Source organism: Myodes glareolus, chromosome 14 (genome assembly GCF_982192425.1).
Source record: "Myodes glareolus chromosome 14, mMyoGla1.1, whole genome shotgun sequence".
Taxonomy (NCBI): domain Eukaryota; kingdom Metazoa; phylum Chordata; class Mammalia; order Rodentia; family Cricetidae; genus Myodes; species Myodes glareolus.
In genome coordinates, this window is record NC_142039.1 from 56,158,002 (window position 1) to 56,180,896 (window position 22,895).

The 22,895-nt window shown below is 40.4% G+C and overlaps 1 protein-coding gene across 1 annotated transcript; it reads right to left on the reverse strand.

Moving 5' to 3' along the window:
* Window positions 1-20,729: 20,729 nt before the first annotated feature.
* On the reverse strand, window positions 20,730-21,723 carry LOC125397992 (actin-related protein 2/3 complex subunit 5-like protein). Its single transcript, XM_085699408.2, has one exon. It carries the CDS (start codon window positions 21,519-21,521, stop codon window positions 21,216-21,218), a length of 306 nt encoding a protein of 101 aa, XP_085555534.2. The 5' UTR covers window positions 21,522-21,723; the 3' UTR covers window positions 20,730-21,215.
* Window positions 21,724-22,895: the final 1,172 nt, after the last annotated feature.

Sequence of the window (22,895 nt, forward strand, 5' to 3'; positions counted from 1 at the left end):
TTCTTATCGTCAGTCCTGGGTTGTGTATTCAGCAACAGGGCTTTTTTTAGACCTCCGAGAATATCCAAAGTCGACATCAATAGCTTATGTTCTTTAGGGAATCATTTGGACCTGTCTGACCAACCACTGGAAAGGAGATCCTGTGTATCTGGGGTTTATTAATCTGTGTGGTTCTTCTGGGGAGCATTAGAAGCCCAAGTGCCATGACTTTGTTTAAGATATAAATATATATACTTGGGTATTGTGTGTAATTTTTACTATATATTTAATATGATTTCTTGAAGCTATCTCAAACAACCTGTTTGTCTCTCTCCTCTTCTTCTGTGTTGACTTCTTCATCCATCCAGGTTAGATCTTTCTCCTCATTTTTCCATTCCAGTTGCAAAAAAAAAATGAAATCATGAAATTATAAGGTAAATGGATGGATCTAGGAAAGAGTATTTTGAGTAAGGAACTCAAGACCCAGAAAGGCAAAGTGCATGTTTTCTCTCTCATCGACAATGACTAATTGCAAACTTTCAGATGTGAGCACATGAATAGCAGCAGAACCCAGGAGATTATAGAGGGAGCACGAGGGGAGAATAGCAGCATATAGGCGGTGTTTCATTCTTGTATATTACCTCCACTTCTTCACAAGTTTCCAGAGAAACAGAAATTGAGATTTCTCTTTTAGTCATGCCTTTGATAGTGCCTAAGACACTAACTAAACTTCCCAAGGCTGAAAATGACATGTCAAGAAAAAGCAGTATATATTTCTGTATGTGGTTCTTAACTCCCAAAGTATATAGTCAATATGCCCTGTACCACATTGGTCGACCCAACTATTCCCCTAAGCATAGGCAGGGGGATTTTAAGAGTGTGTTCTGGTCTTTCTTGATTCTTTTCTGATTTCTCTTTGCTAATTCTGAGTTTCCTAACCTGGCCACTTTGGTAGAATAGTTTTTTTGAGAAAGAGTTAACCTCAACTTCCTTGGATTTATCACCTCCTCTCTTTGTGATTATAGTGACTGTGAGTGATGATTATATATTCTCACTTTATACATCAATCCCAATCTTTGTGCCTTCAGATATTTTTACAATAAAGTTTTAAATTGTTGGGGTTTTGTATAAAAATCAGAATTTAGTTGCCAAAGTGTATGCTGAAAACAACTCTTAAAACAAACAAACAAGAACAAAGTGTCATTTCTGGTTGGAAAATCATTTACTCCACAATAAGGAAAGCTGAGAACTCTGCCCATATCACCTTTAACAGCTAGGTTGAACTTGCCCAGAATCCTCTGATATTTTGGCTGTTTTTCTACAACTTCACTGCTATGCCGCAGAACAGTGAGGCAAATAACCACTGTCCTTTTTCTCTAAGCACTTGAAGCTACACCTAGCCTGACAGTTGGCAAATAAATCTTGGAAAGTTAAAAATGGTAGGTTCTCAGGTCCAATTAAGAACTCAAGAACAGGCCTTGCCCAGGTATAGTTTTCTGTGTAAATGAGAATTCAACTTGATTGTCCCACTTTTTGATGGAGAGTTTTAGGCAGTCCTGTGTGGTGCTATACAGTTGGAATAGAGACAAGTTGGAGAACAGCACCAGTTGGAATTCTCCTAGGAGAATCTTGTTTCTAGTTTCCTGCTGGGGCTGGGGTGAAGATAAAGAGTTTGGAAACCACTGTTTCTTTGACAGATCACACAACCAGAAATGCACAGTTCAATCTTATATAAAAATCACTGCTGCATTAATTCCTCTTTCTGGACTGGTAGTTGTGTTGTTTCAAACCATTATTTATTTCTTAAGTACTATTAGTCTAGGCTCTTACCTTTCAGCACTATTCCTTAATGTTTCAGTATGTTATTTCTTATGGGATCCCTTCAAACCAGAAGGCCTGCTGAAAATCCCAAGTCCCATTGCCTGTAGACTACAGCTTCATTGGAAGACTCGATGGCAGGAAAGCTAGGATTCTGCAGAACTGTTGTGGGGAGGGGAAGACTGTTTGTTGGTTCCCAGCCACTCAGCCCTGAAATAAACACAAAGAAACTATATTATTTAAAACACTGCTTGGCCTATTAGCTTTAACTTCTTATTGGCTAGCTCTTAACATTTTAATTTAACCCATTTCTAGTCATCTGTGTAACGCCATGTGGCTGTGGCTTACCAGATAAAGTCCGTCTGGCTCCAGCAGGGCTACATGGCTTCTTTCTGACTCTGCCTTCTTCCTACCAGCATTTAGTTTAGTTTTCCTCACCTAGCTTTGTTTGACTCTATCAGGCCAAGCCTTTCATTTTTTTATGAATTAGACAATCATATTCACAGCATACAGAGGGAAATCCCACATCACAGCTCTATAAGCCAACACAAAGCCATTCCACCCCAGTCCTTTGATTTAGGGGTGTGGGATTAGACAAAAGAGACACATCCAGAGACTTTTGTTTCTATTTAAACATATTAAAAACCAGAACACATGTGCTTCAGGTAAACACTACTGCTTTACATTCCTGAATAAATAAATAAATCTTCAAGCCAAGAAAAATATTTACACTGAGACATAATCAATAGAGGCCTCTACACTGCCCATTCCAGGGAGCTATGTTGGAAGGGAAGTGGGGAGACCAAACCAGGTAGAGTTTGGGGAAGCTTGGAATTTCTAAGATGAGGTCTCAGTATAAAATAATTTAGGAGGGTCAGCCTGAGATCATCAGAGAGGTTGAACTATCCCAGGCCTCAAATACTGGAAAAGCTGCCAAAATAAGGGACCATTTGTTTCGGCAGTAATTTCAGACCTGACAGGATGCCGAAAAGCACGGTGTGATGTCTAGCTTTCAGCTCTCCTGCTGGACACAAGAGAATCCTCACCGTGGAAGCAGGGCTGCCAGATCCTGCAGCTGAGCTGTGCCAATCGCTGCAGCTCTACATGTCTCCTCCTCAGTGCTTCCCTCCTCCCCCCTTGCTGCCCTCCCTTGGTGGGTATAGAATTCAGTCTTTTATAGAATCACAATGAGTTGATATAAGCAATAGCAACAAAAACAACATCAAAAGAAATTACACCACCATCAAACTATCTCATAATATCATTAGTGACCTAAATTAAAGCAAGATAATTGCCCCAGCAGACAACAAACAGCCACGAAGAATACTAATAACGTTGAAAGCCTGTTCCAGCACTCTGCCAGGAGCCCAGCTTCAAACAGCCTTGCAATTTGTGTTCAGATCTACTGACAAAGCTCTTTCTCAGGTTCAGAAAAAGAAAGCCAAACCAGCCTCAGTCACCTTTATCTCTCTTTTTCTTTCTCCTCCTCCTTCCAGGTCCTCATTACAGTCATAAAACAGCAATGGAATCAGCAAAGCTCTGCTGAGTGTTGAGTGAGAAACGCTGATGTAATTGTGGTGGTTGTGGGGGAAGAGAAGTTTCTCGGGTATGAAGTTCAGGTCGGTGGTGTACTGGCTGAAACACTTAATCTGCTGTAATAAATTGGATCCAAAGAACAAGCTTCACCTCAATGCTTTCAGTCTTCCAGGAATTGTGATCCAGTCCTAACAACGACTTGCATCAGCAACACGTGGCCCTACCTGAGACTGAATATCAGAGCTTCCTGAAGTGAGAATCCCATCCTTCTCTTCTCTCTTCTCTGTCCTAGGATCAGGTGTGACAGGAATGGGCTTGAGTGGGGTCTTTAACTCTGATTTCACGAATTAGGACACACTGGTTTCCTCAGTAGCACTTGAACAAGGCGGTGAGGTAAAGCCATTCTAGAGAATTTTGCTCAGGTTCTCAAAGTTAGACAAACATCATGAGGTTAGAGCTAGGAACTGGTAAAGAAATCTCCTATAAAAAATCAAAAACAAACAAACAAATAAATAAAAACCAATCAGGACTCTGTACCACTATTTAGTTAAGGACAGAAACAAGTACCCATAGCCATCCCATTTCTAAGGGCTGTGAAAAGAAATGGTGCAAGTGAAGATGCATTTAAAACATCTCTTCTTTATTACTTTCATTTGGAAGAGGCTATGAAGTGCATTTGAGCTCAGCGCAATGTAAAAGGAACGGTGGGCTGTGTTCCGCCACCTGGCTTCCGGCTAGCTTTATCTGAAATAATTACACGAAAACTGTATTCTTTTAAACACTGCCTGGCCCATTATCTGTAGCCTCTTATTGGCTACCTCTTATATACTGATTAACCCATATCTAATAATCTGTATACCACCAGGAGTTCGTGGCTTACCGGGAGAGATCCTAACCTGCGTCTGTCCCCGAGAGGAGAGTCATGGCGACTGACTGCCTCTGCTTTCTTTCTCCCACAATTCTGTTCTGTTTACTCCACCCACCTAAGGGCTGGCCTATCAAAAAGGCCAAGGCAGTTTCTTTATTAACCAATGAAAGTAACACATAGACAGTTAACCCTCCTCCGTCAGTGCAAACATCTTCTTGATATTGTCCTTAAGTGGCCTTTTAGGTTCCATCTGCTTCATTAGGAGCAAAAAATAGAGTTGTGCCACTGAGCATTCTCACCTGACACTTTAGAAAAAAGCAGCCAGAATCTGCTTCCAGGGTCAGGATACTGGCAGACTACTGACCCTCCAACTTCGGTCAGGATCTAGACATCCCATAGATCTCCGGGACTAGTCAGATGCTCCATAGGTGACTGGGAGTGAAAGAATTACCTTCCTGCTCCACATCTGCTTCATGCTGCTCCTCTTTCTTTTCATTTTCTTGAAAATAAAACAGCATGATTTCAAGCTACCATGTGCCTGCTATTTTCCTCATTCCATGTCATCTTATGACAATCATTTCACATCTTCAGAGTCATCATGTTTGGTGACTGTGGATATAAGATATTACAATACAGCGAGGAGAGCTATAGCCCTCACAAGGACGCCTAGACACTGTAGCCATGTAGACTTCGCATATTGTCGAGAGCTGTCTGGATCCCACGAATGCTCTTTTGTACAAATTGAGAGTTGATGGGAAAATTAAAGAGAAAACACATGTGCTCAGTGTAGTTCCCAACTATTAAACTAAATATCAGTTACACCGGAGTATGACTGATATGTGTTATTTATAGAAATATAAAAAGCGGAGGCCATTGTAAAGATCACAGAGCCCACCCACCTTAGTTTACAAACAGTCTTTCTCTGCTTTAACACAGGGATAAGTTCTCAGAAATGCATTGCTCGTGATTTTGTTATGCAAACATTGTGGAGTACACTTATGTTACCAATCAACGATCTGAGGGGTTTTTTGTCTTTCCCCTACCCACATTGAGACTGTGGGTAGACAAAGAGTTCTCCATGCTCTGTTTGGGGCAGTTTTTATTTTTCTCAGAGGTTGACAGCCGTTGTGGTAGTGGACAGGTGGAAGAAGCAGCAGGTGACACCCACTAATATTGCATCCTCTAGGTCTCATGTGTCTGAACCATTAGCTATACACTGGTACAGCTCTTTTGCATACTTAGGTGACTAAGATTCTCAGTCTTTGGTGGTAGCTGGTCTTGGAGCTTCTAGACAGGCAGTCTTCAGGAGCTGACAGCCCCCGCCCCCAGGGTTAATTGCTGTCGGGCAGCAGTCTGATGTTCTTGGCCCCAAAGACCTGCTATTCTCTGGGATTCTTCTAGACTTGAAGGCCTGTGGTTTCTCTTCTCTCTGACAGTTTTAGTCTCTGCTCTTCATCTCTCTGTCTGCAGCCTCGTCTGCCAACAATGGCTGCAATTCCGGACCCTCTCTTCTCCCTTTCTCCATGTCTGTAGCTCTGAAAGTAGGCAAGGAAATAGCACTTGCGATGAGTCTTTTACTGAGTCTGATGCTGGAACATCCCAGTAGTATTCCAAAAGAGTACCTCCCAACTGACTCATCTAGTAAGCCTGAGCAGCCTATTTTCATAGCCAAAGAAGGGGTCTGTATTCAAATCTCAGTAGTTTGTTAGAGAACTACTAAAGCCTTACTACTTAGCATCACTCATTGCCATTGGGCTTGGGTTTGGACAAATTATAACCTCGTAGTTTTAGCATTAGTCATGGCAGTCCCTTTATGAGGTCCCCAAGGAAAGTACTCTCCATCTGGCCTAGGTGGAAATGGCTGCAGGGTCATTTAGAGTTTCCCACGGTTGTGATAGTAGGAACTATGGTCTATTCTGTTTTGATGCTTTGGCTTCACAAAGCAGGACACTCAGCTAGTCCCATCATGCCATTTTCTCAAGGTGTCTGTGGAATGTTCCAGGTGACGGGAATCAGTATAAGGAGAGTAGGTTTGCCAATTTGATTGTCAATCTCTTCACTCAGCGCAGCTAGGGCAGCCAGGGTAGCCAGGAATGGACCAACTACTACCAATCAGGGAGTCAAATAGCTATATTACCCCAACACTTTTGCTTATTTATAGGAAAATAAACAACAATATTTTTTATTCTTACCATTAACCATAATAGTTAACAATGTTTAATAACTCTCCATGGCCATAGGGAGAGGTGAATCTCCCTCTTCTGTCTTACACAATCTTAGACTGCCACGGTGCCACCAGAAGTTAATATCCTTTCAGGGCAACCACTGTACGTAGGTTGGTCAATGTTTGAACATTGTTATGCTAATAATGACAATATTAGAAACTTTTATCTAAAAGATTTAGTGAATTTTCCAGGGTATTATAACAAATTGGTAACAAAGATGAAACAGCAAGCCACATCATTTAAGTTACAATTATTGCTTTTTCCATTACAACATAGGGGCCTCATATTTATCTTTCTTAGGGTCAAGAGTGACATGAACAAACTTGGAAAAAGTGACCAAGTTTGGGTCAAGACAAATTGGTTTCCATAATAACTTCTGAGAAAATTAGTCACGTAGTGGTATGGAATAGCTGGCTTCTAAATACAGAACTCATCTGGACATAGTGACATTTCTATGCCGCTGCAGAGACTATCCTGATGCAATGCAGACCCTTGCTTATAGGAAGTCCCTAATAAATTCCAGAGTTTAGGTTGATGAAAATCGAAGTCCTTTTCAATAATCAACTAGATTTGTGATTCTCAACATATGACGAGTTGGAACCAGAGAGGACATTTGGAAATTTTGCATTTTCTAAGTAATGAGGAAGGGTACTCATCATTGCATCTGAAGGGTAGAGGCCACGAATGCTGAAACACCCTGGGATGTGTATTACAGCCTCCAAAGATGAGCATTATTTGATGGGGAAACTCTATCAATCACATCTAGTTAAGGCGTGGCTACCTGGGGCCCAGGTAGAAAAACTGGGAGGACCCAGGTGCGTGCTCTCTCTGCACGGATCCCGCCAGACGGATAGAACGTCGAACCTCCCATTCTTGTAGCGTGAGTTTCCCCTTATAACCATTAAAATATAATTGTTATTCTTGAGCTGGCCTTGTTATTTATCGTACCTACCTAATTTGCAACAATTATTCATTATACATCTTATATATTGAGGAACTGGAGGATTGCTAGTTTAGGTCTGGATGACCCCTATATGCTTTTTCAGTTAAAAGGTAAAATGTTCTTATTAATTTTGTCACTGTAATTATTTTGAATTAAGGCTGTGTAGATGTTAGAGTAAAACTAGCTATTTGAAACATTAATTAAAATTGTTTTTTTATGAGCTGATGTTATATGGCTCAAATTAGGACAGTGAGAGTTTTGAACTTTCTCATTTGAAAACAGAGGAAGGCTGGGTATGTCGAAGTCCAGTGGTTCTCAAACTGCCATGTGCATGAGAAACACTGCCTTGCTAGACAGTTTCTGGCATCAGAGGTTTGGTACTGGGCCCCAGAAGTTGGGCTTCCTAGCAAATCTCCAGTTACTGAATCTGGTGTGAGATCAAGCTTTTGAGTCACTCTGTGCTCTTATTTAACCCCCAACACAGGTGAAGGTGGTTTATATTTGTTTTTGTTTAATTTGGGTTTTTTATAAACAAACCAAGCTACTTTATTTTAATGAGGCATTTGTGTCAATCAAGCTAGGATCTAAAATGGTCCCTTAAAATTCTGCCTGTAAGACTGCTTGGTTCAGGAGGCCACTTTTCATTGTCGCATGTGTGAGCAAAGTCATCTAGACACACTACAAGAATCTGGAAGAAGCACTCTCCTCAAGCCCCTATCCTTTCTCCTATCTAAAACATGTTACTATTGATCTAATGAAAGATTAGACATGTAGACAGATTCCAGCCTGACATTAACAGGGTTAACTGTGAAACAACCATGTAGTCTCTGACTATTAAGTTTGCAATTCGATTTGCATAATATTGACGCCTGATCCCAGGAGTGCATCTGTGATATGGACAGCATAACACACACACACACACACACACACACACACACACACACACACACGAGGCCAGCTCTTTGGCAAGCTCCTTCTTAGCCTACTTTCTCCTCTCTTGCTTACAGCATTTGTTTTCCTACAGTGTAAGTCAGACGAGAACCAAGAAAAACAAGAGTAGGCAATCATAGTGCTTACCCTGGCTGGAAAATTCTCATCCCAAACAGCAGGCCTGGCTTTGATTACATCTCATAATCAAGCTGTGTACAGTATGACTTGACTTAATGTCTAGGTCATGTTCATCTGCACATTGGAAAGCTTGATATTATAGACCATACAGTCAATTGGCTGGGGCAAGAAGTCTCAGTTCATCGGGCTTCTGTTTTCTCAAGGATGATGTTCCCGTTTCCTCTCTAAGAGAGACTCCCCAGGATAATTGAGTACTTGGTTAGCAATTGGGTAATATCATTTCTAGGCATAGTGGGGGACCAGATTTAAAAAAAAGGAAAAGCAATACTGAAGTGCTACTCAGTTAAACTAGGCCACAGAAGACTGCTGGTAACATCACTTCCAAAGTATAGTTGTATTAACCTTGAATTTGGAAGGACAGCAAATTAAATGCCCTTAGACTGTGATTATTTAAATTTCTTAAATTATATGTATACAAATAGGTGTGTGTACCTTTTATCAATGAGATTCCCTTTACAGCAATGAACATTATCTATATCCCAGTCTGTGTATGACTGTGTATTTGGTACAATATCTGTATCAAATGCACACAATGCAGGAATATAATATTCTGTTGTGGGACTGGGCACACTACTCTTTGCTACACTGTGATTTGGGGGTTTAGAAAAAAAGGTTGTTTTCTACCAAGTTCTACAGGCTCTATATGACATAGACACAGAGCCAGATCCCTCCCACTTAGATGCTAATGAATGGACTCCCTAAATGGCCTTTATCTCATTCATTCAGGTCTCTGTCTATTGAAAGAAAGATATCACTTTCGTATATACATTAGTACAAGTTTAAATTGCTATGACACAGAGAAATCACATAGGATCTGTTCCAGAAGGCTGTTCCACACACACACACACACACACACACACACACACACACACACACACACTTACCTAATAAAATGTATGGGTGGTAACATACACAGATCCCTTATTCTGTGTATTTAATTCTTATTGCAGGATATTCAATCACATTGAAAACTCTGACTTTGCATTTACACTAATTAAATAAAATTGACCTTGGGTCAGGAAGCAGAACCAGCAATTAGTGGACAGAATGTAATCATAGAGAGTCAGAGGGAGTCTGGAAGATGGATAGAGAGACGCACAGGAAGTAGTAGGGAGGGCCTTTGAAAATGGCAGTCTTTTTTGGTTTGACAAAGTGGAAGGATGTCCTTTTTCCTGAGACACTATTTTTCTGAGACACTGGCAAAGACAGAAGACTAGCTGGTTGCTTCTCGAACTCTCTGAGCTAGCAGGTTTTCACTCCAGCCTCTGACTCCGAAGTCTTATCAATAAATAGAACAGAAGAGATTTAGTTAAAAGCGACACTTGGTGGCAGTGGCAGGAGGTCAGATCCAGTGGAACGTACACTTTGCACTGGGCCTGACTGAGAAGCAGTCAGTAACGGCTGTGTCACAATTACTGGCTGGAACAAGAGCAGACTCAGGTATAGTTGATGTTGGAAAAACAGCAAATTCTGTAGTTGCTTACTTCTTTTGAGAATAAAAAATATGATCTAGATTATACATAGAGTTCATTCATGCATGCATCCATCCGTTCATCCATCCATCCATCGATCCATAAATTATTTCTTCTTTTACTCATGTTGTGATGTGGGATTTTCCCTCTGTATGTTGTAAATATGTTTTATTACCATTGGTTAAGAGAGAATTTTCTTTGAGCCTATGGCAGGGCAGACTAGAGCAAGGTGGGAATTCCAAGCAGAGAAAATGGAGAAAAGATAACAGGGTCAGAAAAACACCATGTAGCTGCCAAAGGAGACAGATGCTAGAAACTTACTAGTAAACCATGAGCCTCATGGTAAAATACAAAATAATAGGAATGGGTTAATTTAAGATGTAAGAGTTAGCTAGAAATATGCATGAGCTAACTGATCAAGTAGTGTTGTAGTTAATATACTTTCTGTGTGATTATTTTGGGTCTGGGCAGCCAGGAATCAAATGAACAGTCTTGGCTATAAAAGTTGCATATATATTCATTGAATAACATGGACCATATGCTATCTAATATTCTAGTAGTAGCTACACAGACTCTTACTAACAATCTTTTCTTATACTTTAATACAGCTAGCAGAATTCTGTATTACAATCAATGGGGTGGTTGGGGAGGGGGTAGAATTGTTTGCTTGTTGGAAACTTGGTTTTGTATAAGGAAAGTAAATTATCACAATGTATAACTGTGATGGCTGCCTTTATTTAGAGTCATAGATTATGTTACTCCCTATAAGTTAATTGGCCATTGGTTACAATAGAAGATGGTGCATACATCATAGAGTTACCAAGTGATACACATGTCACCGGGATACCAGATGCACTGATCTTAAACATTATTCCCAACATTAAAATTTCTCAGAAAATACAGCCTATATGGGAGAAAATGTTTCTTAGAATAACATGAATCTCAAAAAATAGCCAAACCAAGTTCCCAGATCATTTTTTAAAAATTTGCAATAAGGCTAGCCTTTAATATAAGGCATGCCTTTAATATAAGCTAAGAGGAGGCAAGTGAATCTCTGTGAGTTTGAGACCACCCTGGTCTGTATAGCAAATTGAAGGATAGCCATGATTACATAGCAAGTCCCTGACTCAAAAACAAAATCTGCAATGTTTTCACATTCTTATAATATCATTTAAAAAAAATCACGCCGTTAAAATTTCAAGAGAGGATGTAGAGTAAAAGGAAGACTCCTCCATTGCTGGTGGGGAGTGCAAACTGGTACAGCTGCTTTGGATATCTGTATGGCGAATTCTAAGGAAATTAGAAAACAACCCACCCCAAGACCCAGCAATACCACTTTTGGGAGTAAAAACAAAGGATGCTCAATCTTACCACAAAAACATGTGCCTAACTACCTTCATAGCAGTATTACTTGACATAGCCAGATAGTGGAAACAAACTAAATATAATCTAAACTGAAGAATGTATAAGGAAAATGTGGTATATTTACACTATGGAATGCTACACAGCGGAAAAAAATAATGACATCTTGAAATTTTTGGGCAAAAGGATGGATCTAGAAAACATCATATTGAGAGAGATAACCCAGAGCCAGAAAGACATAGATAAAATGTACTCACTTATAAGTAACTTTTAGACATAAAGCAAGGAAAAACCATCCTACAATTCACAACCCCAGAGAACCTAGACAACAAAGAGGACCCTAAGAAAGACATATATGGATCTAATATACATGGGAAGTAGAAAAAGACAAGATCTCCTGAGTAAATTGGGAGCATGGGGACCATGGGGACCATGGGAGAGGATAGAACGAGAGGGGAGTGAAGAAAAATATATAGAAAACATACATAAAATATATAAAAACAATTTAAAAATAAAATTAAAGAGCATTGGAGATAACTGTGATGTGAGAAAACTCTGGGACTGTCCTTCATGGTCATTGGAAACCTGAAGTTTATAAAATCTAGCTTGAAGCATTACATTACCAGTTTCAAAAGAGAAATAATTTTAAATCTTTTATTGAGAGACAGCTTGTCTATATTAAGTAGAAACAGAGTCAGACCACACTTAGATACTAATGAGTGGATTGTCTAAATGGCCTTCTCATTCATGCAGGTCTCTGTCTACTAAAAGAGGCATATCACTACTATTGTGCTGGTTTTAATATCTCAAAAAGGAGAATAAAAACAAAATAGAAAAGTAAAATCAGGAAAAGATGTATTCTATTTTCCCAAGGATTTTGGGGAAAATAAAATGGAGATTGGTTGTTTTAAATCTTCATCGTTTACTTATAACTATTCCTTGATATTTAGTATGCATTTATCTCACAAATCTAGAAAAACATATCTAAATATATACTAGCAATAAATGACATATAAAAATAAGCTCTTATTTTGGTAAGAATTTGAGCAACACAAATAAAGAAAAGACTTGTTAGGACAGATGGTAAGATAGCTAAATGGCCATTTTCTGAAAGAGCAACCTCAGGTAACATTAGAAACCAGGCAAGGTGTGGCCAAGACATGCTACTCTGGGCTTGCTTTCCCGTTTAGATGATTCAGGGAATGTGCTTCTGCAGCCTCCGGTTAAACAAATGCATAATATTTTAAGTATGGAGACTGGCATTTCATTTCAATAAGACTGTCTTGGAATTGAATCTTGGAATTTAGGAGTGGCAGACTTGGTCCACTGTTCGCTGTCTCCTAACTGGAGAGCATTCCCACAGAGACACAGATTCAACAGACATAGGAAAGACACAAGCCGGTGTCAGTGTTTCTTTCCTCCACAGCAGAATACTGGGTATGAAAGAGGCAAAGAAAGTAACGAAGATGTGGCTACAGAGTCTTTTACTCCAGGCCACTCACACTCCTGAAGAAAAGGCGATTATATTAGTTCCTTTCAATTTGATAGGGCTCAACACCCAAAGCTCAACGACTTCATGAAGAAAAAGGGTATGTTCCGCTCATCATTTTCAAGAATGAAACCTCAAGTTCTGATATTCCTATTGAATCTTCGTTGGTGAGGGCCGAATGGTGGGTGACAGTATGGCTGGAGTACTATCCATGAGAGTCATAGGCGACACTGCAAGGAAGGAAGAAGCACAGTCTTGCTTCTTAGATAACAATTCTTTCTCAAGAACTACCCAACATGTTCATAGAAAAGCAGTGACTGAAGACTTCTACTAGATCTCACCACTTAAAGGTCCCCAATGCCACCCAGCACTGCCACACTGAATACCAAGTCTCCAGCATCAGAACCCTTCAAGAAAACAAATTTCCCTGTACCATAACAGAAGCAATCAGGTTTGGTAGTGACTGATGCATCTTTCTACCTGTAGGCTTCAGGTGGGGTACATTCTGTCTCATGGAGATGCTATCAACAGCCTTCCTCTCTGGTAGCTTGGTGTCACTTTGCCCACTGAGCAGTAGAGTAGTCAGTAATTTAGGAATTAGCTTACTTTGACACCATTACCCTACCTCTGAAGCCAATCAAGTGATAGCAAGCAGATAAAAGCAAACCTGCTCATCTTCAAATAGTTCTCCCGTACCAGTGTGGTCCTCTACCCCTATACTCCAGTCTCACCAACCGGGTTATAGTTAAATCATAGGCTACACTCTAAAGGCCCCCTGATTCCAAGAAGCATACATTCCCTTCTTTCTTGAATACTCATGGGTGGTAGGTGGCAAAAATCCACACACCTTAGATGGATTGAGAACAAGAATGTCCATGTCAGGCTACTTCCTAAGAGTGGGTTAGGACAGCATTGGATTTCATTATCTCAGGTCAAACCGGATTTTCTTCTAGAATTCCCTAGTTCAGTGTTTCAGAAAGCTTTCGTGCCCTTGGCCATTTGTTTCTGGAGCCTTGATTCGCTTTTTCTCTGACCATCTTTTCCCACCCATTTCTTTCACACCTAGTAGTGCTGGATGGATATATGGGCCTGTTCCCCATGATGTTCTGTAAATTGCAATGACAGCACCATGACACACTTTCTCTCTTACTCCCCTCCCTCTTTTCACCTCCCTCCTTCCTCCTATACAGGTCTACCCTCCCTCCTCCTGCACAGGTCTACCACACAAAAGACACAGAATGTTTATTTCAGTCTTGTTTTTTTAGTCTATTTTTAATAAAGCAACTAAGGAATATTCCTGAATACAATGCTACCCAGAATGCACTGGGGTGTTCTAGGAATAGACTCTATTGACATGAGGTGAGAGCCACCTTATTATTTAAAAATTAGCATGTCAAGACAATTAATGTTGCATTTATCTACAAATGCTCCTGTTGATCTAACCTGAACTCTTGGCTATCTCTTTGTTACAAACCAATATTATCCTCTGTTTCCATATTTTGTTTTTACTACCTTCACAAATTCCACTGACATAAACAGCATCTACAGACTGAGAGCAATGAATTGAACACATGAATACCATAAATTGTTGTTATTTAACCATAAACCAATGAAACAAGCAGATTTTGCTGTAGGTTCCTTTATTCAGAAGGTAAAGTCTAGAATGAAACCCCTACTCTTTCCACCTTCAGCTTGACTTCTGATCCACACCCATACAAACTGTGAAACTGTGTCTTTGGCTCAAAATAAGCAACGAAATATTCAGCCATCCTTTCCTGACTATTTTAGCTGAATTGAAACAAATGTGCCTCTAAAATATATGTACACCAACCCAGTGGGGACCAACGAGGAGCTACTCAACAGCCTTTTATTCAAGTTAATGCTACTACTAAAAAAAAAATGAAATAGAGAAACACAAGTTATTACACATGCAGATTACACACATTTTGTTTAATTGTGTACAAATGAAGCTAGAGGGAGTATAATTTTTTCATTTTCTGTGCCAGAAAAGAAGGTGAGCAGGTTTTTGGGCATTTGAGTAATGCAAGCGGATGTTCCTGGCAGACATTAGCTCACAGTTATGCAGACACTATCTCTTGTCCCACTGAGTATTACATTGGTTTCTAAACTGGAAAGTATTTTTTTCTAATTTTGAGACTATTTCTAAATGTTGGTTGTAGTTAATCTGCCAGCACAAAAAACCAAGCTATAAAGAATAAGAAATGAAAAACACTTTTGTGTTGAATGTTAAAAGTGAGGTAACATTTGATGTATAATTTCTTCTCAGTTGTTCCAAATGGAATGCACAGGTCTTAAGTCTTCATGTTTTCCCCTCAGAGATGAAACACCAACTTGGCTGTGATGAAGCTGTACATGGAATATTACAATCCTCAAGGCAGTAGGAGTTGTTTGATGGTTGACTGAAGTAGGAAATCATATATACCAAGCACGTAGCAACACATTCTATTTTTATATTAAAATTTCCATTTTTTTATCCTAAGCATTTAGAACATTCAATGTTACCAAAAGACAATTTCTGAAATAGCTTCTTTCAACTGAAGAAAAAACATCCACTTTGCTATCTAGTTGGAAACTTCCGCTCTATAGCTTCCACTTTTAAAGAAATAGCATTCTGAATCACTCCTAGTTAAATTGCCACTGTATGTTGGGAGGGAAACAAGAGATCAGAAACAAGTGTTTTAATTATTGGGCACAGTAGTGACTTTCCCTATTCTACTGTATAAATGCAGCCTCCAGAATCTGCACCAGACTTCTGAAAGCAATACTTACTTGTTACTTAGCAAGTCCCAGCAGCACAGGGGAGGTCTTCAAGACAACACAGAGTCCTGCTGTGGTTAGTCCAGAGAGAAGTCTACCAATAGAAGAAAATAATGGTACATACACTGTGTGGAAGGAAGCAGTTGTTCCCTTGAACATTACTTCTGTAAAAGCAGATGCAAATGGATAGAGCTGTAGTGTTGGTGCCTCTTATCTGGGCTTTCTATCTTGTCATACACACCTTATTGCTTGTGCTCCATCATACCTGTCCCCCCTGTGTGTGAGAGTAGCTAGCTAGTTGAATGCTTGACTTTTATTTTTCTTCTTATCAAATGTTTCCTATTATTTCACTTCAACCAGCAATTACTGCATATGTCCTGTGCAGCAGACATCTGTTGTAAGATGAGGGTTTTATGATTACTCAACCATGATGAAGCCAACAGAGAAGATCATCATTGAAAGCAAAGTTACTCATAGATCCTTTGAGAAGGCAGTTTGTCACATGACTGGGACACACGGGCAGGTGCTAGGAATAGTGAGAGGGCAGGCTGGAGTAGAACGTGACAAATCTTCACTGTGTCTTTGCTGCAAAGAAAGGACAAGCAAGAATAGAATCAGTTGGGAAAGGCTGCATAGGACAGTCTCAGGGTGCTCCAGAATGTCCAGCTTTCTGGCATCTGGATCTGGGTATGATCCAGCAGAGGAGTGGACAGAACTGTGTCAGACTGGAGAATAAGCACTGGATGGGTTGGTTTGCAATGGAATACATTCTCACAGGTGACTTAACTGGTTATCTTGGAGAACTAGTGAGTTTTTGCTTCAGATTCAGCAAGGCCCCAAGCATCATAAAAGCGGGATAAAGAGACAATTAATAGAGAACCCAGGCTACTGCAGTGAAGAGAATATAGAAAAAAAGAGTTACATGACCAGCAAGTACTCATGGAGGGAATTTATGTGTGGTACTCCACTTGACCCTAGCATGTATTTCGACTGCTGGGGTCATCATAGGGATTAAACAATAAGAATTGTAGACATGCATTACATAGGTATGCGACACTGCTCAGAAGTGTCTGGAACATAGCGCTGTTTAGTATGTGGATACTTTCCATTCTCCTTGAAGCTGATGGAATCCAGAGAGATAGGTCATAAAGGGTATCTTCAAAATGTAGTGATAAAGCGAAATTTGCAACGCTGGTGATGACAAACAACAAAGGGATTCTATAAGGCAACACATCATCACTGGAATCAAGAACAAATGACAAGTATAGTTTATTTTCAGCAACATTTCTGATTCATTAGAAGTTTATATAATCAAACTGGGTAATGGTGGCACACACTTTTAATCCTAACACTTGGGAGGCAGAATCTCTATGAGTTCAAGGCCAGCCTGGTGTATAAGAGCTAATTCTAGGACAGCCAGGATTGTTACACAGAGAAACCCTGTCTTGAAAAATGAAAACAAAAAAAAAAAATAAAAGAATTTAAAAGATGTTAATATAATCAGCTATGTTCGTGACTAAAAATTACATTTCCAGTCCATATTTTGTCTAAGAACTTTTAAAGCACAGCTTTAAAAATCAGGATATGAAATTTGAAAGTAATTTAAAAAAACCTTTTTGCTATAGCAAATAAAATTGATCCTATAAATACCCTCTCATCTCTCCTTCTATCCAGGAATATGTATATCTAGGTCCAAACTTTAATATATTTACTTAATCTGAGTGTAAACTTCTGACATATATGAATGGTCACGGACATAGTGTTGTCTGTAAAATGATGTATTGTGCCTATCCATCTTCTCAAATCACCTTAGCTCAGCATCTATTGAAGCCACTGCTGTAGTACACAGTTCCAAATAGGGTTTCCAAAGCTTTCACCATGTCATCCTTGCAGACCCTGCTCCAGACACACACCTCTTGTGTCTCCGATCTCCTCCTGGTGAGAATATGGGCAAGCCCAGTAAGCCCACTTTGTGCTCAAACCTGCACAATGCACACAAGTGGAAGAGTGAGCGTCACATTTCCAGGTTGGCCAACAATACTTGAAAGCAGATTCAGAGACCTGTTTATCCATGCATCCTTGGAATGAGCAGTTCTGGGGCACCACAAAGATGCCAGCAGGAAAGATTAATGTCCTCTAGGTTGGGAAATTCAAGAACATGCCCTTGGACTCCCTGTCTTGCCTTCCATTTCTGCTTCTTGGATCCCTTTTCTTTTTTTTTGTTCTTTTTAAAACTTTTATTATTATTATTACAAATTTTCACCTCCTCCCCTCCTCCTATTTCCCTCCCCCTCCTCCCACTTCCCCTCTTCTTCCCTCCCCAGTCTAAAGTGCAGTCAGGGTTCCCTGCCCTGTGGGAAGTCCAAGGTCCTCCCCCCTTCATCCAGGTCTAGGAAGGTGAGGATCCAAACAGACTAGGTTCCCACAAAGCCAGTACATGGAGAAGAATCAAAACCCAGTGCCATTGTCCTTGGCTTCTCAGTCAGTCCTCCATGTCAGCCACGTTCAGAGAGTCCAGTTTGATCACATGCTCCATCAGTCCCAGTCCAGCTGGCCTTGGTGAGTTCCCATTAGATCAGCCCCACCGTCACAGTGGGTGGGTGCTCCCCACGCGACCCTGACTTTCTTGCTCATGTTCTTCCCGCCTTCTGCTCCTCATTTGGACCTTGGGAGCTCAATCCAGTGCTCCAATGTGGGTCTCTGTCTTTATCTCCATCCATCACCAGATGAAGGTTCTATGATGATATGCAAGATATTCATCAGAGTGGCTATAGTATAGGGTCAGTTCAGGCACCCTCTCCTCAGCTGCTCAAGGAACAAGCTGGGGACATCTCCTTGGGCACCTGGGAACCCCTCTAGAGTCCAGTCTCTTGCCAACCCGCAAATGGCTTCCTTAATTAAAATATACTTTCCTGCTCTCATATCCAATCCTCCTCCATCCCAACTGTCCCATTCCCCCAAGCTCTCCCGATCCTCCCCTTCTCACTTCTCTCTCCCCATCTCCCCTTACTCAGTGGTAAAAAACAATGACATCTTGAATTGTGCATGCAAGTGGATGGAAATAGAGAACACTATCCTGAGTGAGGTAACCCAGATTCAAAAAGATGAATATGGTATGTACTCACTCATTAGTGGATTCTAGCCATAAATAAAGGACATTGGGCCTATAATTCATGATCCTAGAAAAAAACCATGTAGTTATCCTCCTGGATATTGGAAGTATACAAGATTTCCAGGCAAAAAATTGAGAGCTTGGATCCCTTTTCAAATGAGGTCCCCAAGACTTTAGGTCTTTTGAGGCAATAAGACTAAATCCATTGGCACAGAGCATGACCTAGGAAAAACAGAATGTAAGTGCTGTGTTTAAGTACTAGCCACACAGTTACATTTTTACACAAGTGGGTGATGGCGGGGATCATCTTTGGGAAGAAGTGATAGCAAAATCAGTACTTACACTTGTGGGTACTTAGAATGAGCCCCAACAAGAAAGTGAAGTCTGAGGTCCATGGCAGCTGTGCCATCATCAGGAGCAGCTTGTCTTGCTCATTTCTCTGCTCTGTGATTACACTCCATTCCATTCCATCATTCCTACTGTTCATCTGTTTGGATTTGATCTGGGATAAAGCTCTTTTAGCCTTTTTAAAATGGTACCTGATTTTAGACCTTTCTTCCTTTTGAATAGGTTCCTAAAGCAAGACACTGTCTTCACAGTATGCCTTTAACTGCATTCTCTAAGAATTCAATATTCATTTTCACTTTTAATCAGTTTGAAATGTTTTCCAATTTTCTTTTGATTTCTTCATTAACCTCTGGGTTCTACAGACATGTCTCTTGTTTAATTCCCGAAACACCTGTAGTTTTTCTTGCTCTTTGGGATATTAGCTTTTATGTTGCTAACTTTTCTAGTTGTTGTGACTAAATAAACACCTAACAGGAGTGACTTATGGGAAGAAGAGTTTGTTTGTGTTCATGGTTTCACAAGGCATGACTCACTGTGATGAGAAAGGTGTGCTGTGGTTCAGGGAAGTGAGAGTATGCTACCAGGGCTTCTCACATTACGGCCAATCAGGGAGCAGGAAATTCAGAATGGAATCATGCACCGCCTACCCTGTAGTCAGACTTTCCTTTTGGCTATGAGCTCACAGATAATGACATGGAGACTTACTATTAATAATGAAATCTTGGCCTTAGCTTAGGCATTTTCTCAACTAGCTCTTATAACTTAAATCTACCAGTTTCTATTAATCTACATTCTGCCACTTGGCTCAGTTACCTCTCTTCTATACAATAAGTCTGACTTCTTTAGCTTCTCCCTGGCATCTTTCCCCCTTCCCCACCTCTCTTCTTCCCAGGATTCCTCTCTTACCACAGAAGTCCTGCCTAATCTCTTCTTCCTAGCTATTGGTCATTTGGCTCTGTATTGAACCAGTCACAATGACACATCTTCATAGTGTAAACAAGTATCCTGAAACACTACCCAGTGGCCCATTGCCTGCTAAGGCCTACATCCTAGACAATACCACATCCAAAAACAGCACCACCAGCTGAGGATCAAGTACTCAAGCAAATAATCCCACAGGTGGCATTTCAGAAACAACCCTTATCATTGCTCCAATTAACTGATTTATAACATTTTAATAACATAAATATTTTGATTTGGGAGACTGCAGGTATTAAATGCAGACCTCAGTGAACACTAAAGATGTGTTTTATCACCGAGTTACAGACCTTACCTCTATATTGTTCTGAATTAACTATACTGTCATCAAAGCACATATTTTGCCCAATCCTAAGTATTTAAAGGATGTTGAGACTTCTTTTATAATAATAGAGTCCAGCTTAGTGGACGCTCTAAGCATTGGAAAATATTGTGTCTTCTGCACTTGTTGTCTATGAAGTTATATATGCATTGAACTACTGAGTTGGGATGATTTAAGGTGTCCATTTGTCTAATTACTTTTCTATCTGTTTGTCAGTCAAATGGTCTGAGGGAGACATTGCAATCTGTACCTAAGATTGTGGAATTGTATATTCATTCCTTCGCTTTTTCAAATTTCATATAAATTTATTTATGATTGCTATATATCCATGAATTGAACCTTTCATAACCCTAAAATGTTCTCCCTTGTGATTTTTCTTTTTAGACAAATAAGCCAAGAGCTTTATTGATGCAGCAGGCACTTTACAATGAACCCAAGACAGCCTGTCTTCTCTGCAAGACAGTGTCTGTACAAACTCTCAGGTTTTCCACTTCAGAACCCAAGCTCTCCTTTTCACAGCAGCCCTTGGATCTGCACCTGCCCAAATAGTCCCTCCTCACTGCAAACAGAAAGTATACACAGGTACACCTGACATAATCTTGATAGTCAAGTCAGTCTTGATAGTCAAGTGTCCGTTCTGTATTACTCTGTAGACAAAGGCAGAGACACTGATCCTGCAAAGAATTTAGGAAACAATAAGACAATTTCTCCTTCCACCTAAAAATAAAATACATTTCAGCAGATATGTTTCCTGAAATATTTAGTTGGGAGTTCAGGAAGATGGTCCATTGTCAGTCCCTTCTTCACCAGCCTGGGCATCCAAAATTCTTCTCAAGATAATATGATTCTTTTCTTTTTTAAACAGTCTTTCTTGCTGTGAGAACTCTTATAATGGAGCCTAGTCCTCCTACAGCTAAGGCCTTTTCATGCCACTGGAGTAACACTGCACTGCTATTTTCTGTGGGCTTCTCAAACCCTTTATAAATGTACTTCATTAACAAGTCAATGCCATTTCTATCCAGTGACTGCACAGCCTGCTCAATTTCACTGCTCTTAAAGTTTGTGAGTACTTTCAAGACTACACCCTGGGCTCGGTCCTTCACAGCTTGATTTTTCGTGTTGATTAGAGAGTTCCTCAAAGCTGCATGGAACGCCCGAAGCATGTCCCCTTGCCACAGGAGCCCGTCCACCTCGCCCGGGTCGGGGTCTGGCTCGCCCGCCGCCGCCGCCTCTTCCCTGCTCGTCGACGAATTTGTTCTCGTCAAACTCGTCGATGTCCACCCTACGGAAGCGCGAGGACAGCGTGTTCCGGGCCATGGCGGGAGCTCGGCGGCCGCCCAGCCGGCTCGGCTCTACTCCCCTCCTCCCTTGTCATTTTTAACACACTGCATCTTGGTGTCTTTTCTATCTTATAGTAATATGCTCCACTTCATTCTTATTCTGTTTGCTGTTCACCTACAGTATCTTTTCCTACATATTTAATGTCAGTCTCTCATTATACATGGTGAAACACTCAATGGTATATATGCATTGTGTCTTCACATTTTTGACCCCTGTCAGGATAGAAATCTTGGTTCTAAAATAGGAGAAATATGCCCACCAGGGGACCCAGAGTTTAGTGTAAGTTTTGTAGCAATGGTTTCTGTCCATTTTCTTCAGAGAAAGGAATTGCTTTACTGTTTAGACATTTTTTTTATAATACTGTGACAAGCTAATATTTCTCTTGTACCCTGAAGACAGGGAAAGAATAACTGGAACCCTCAGGATTCAGTGAGGTCGTTGGGCGTCTTGTGCCTAGTAATAACACTAAAAGGACAGTTGTAGCAACCTTGGTTTAATAAGGGTAGCACACTATATTCTTAAGTGGGTGAGTAGTGTGAATCTGGGTTTCTCTGAGTTGTGCTTCACAGGCCAACCCAAACACTGATGGACAGTGAATGTGACAAATCCTAATTAAGTTCAGAAGGCCATTTAAAACCAGGACTGCAGATTGCTCACCAACCCTTTCAAACACATCTTTGCAGGAGTTTGAGTTTACCAGTTCAGAAGAGCGTGTAACGGTGAATGGATTAGTTCTAATAGATGACCAGGCAGAGTGTCATAATAAGATGGGAGGGTAATTTTCAGTGAACCTGCCTCTCTGATGTGAGATTCCCCTCTGTATGTTGTCAATATATTTTACTACCATTGGTTAATAAAGAAGCTGCTTTGGCCTTAGCAGGGCAGAATATAGCCAGTCTGGAAAAGATATATTGAGAGAGTAGGCAGAGTCAGAGAGACGCCATGTAGCTGCCGAAGGAGAAAGATACCGGAAAAACCTTACTGGTAGGTCATAGCCTCATGGCGATACACAGATTAATAGAAATAGGTTAATTTAAGATATAAGAACTAGCCAGGAATATGCCTGAGTCATTGGCCAAGCAGTGTTGTGATAAATATAGTTTCTGTTGGATTACTCAGATCTGGGCAGCCGGGAAATGAACAAGTAGTCTTTGTTTACACCTCACTGCGTCGTTCTCCATCTTTCTCCCACATCT

What these genes read in the sequence shown, in the direction of transcription:
- LOC125397992 (XM_085699408.2), bottom strand. Translation starts at nt 21,521, where the DNA reads ATGCTTCGGGCGTTCCATGCAGCTTTGAGGAACTCTCTAATCAACACG.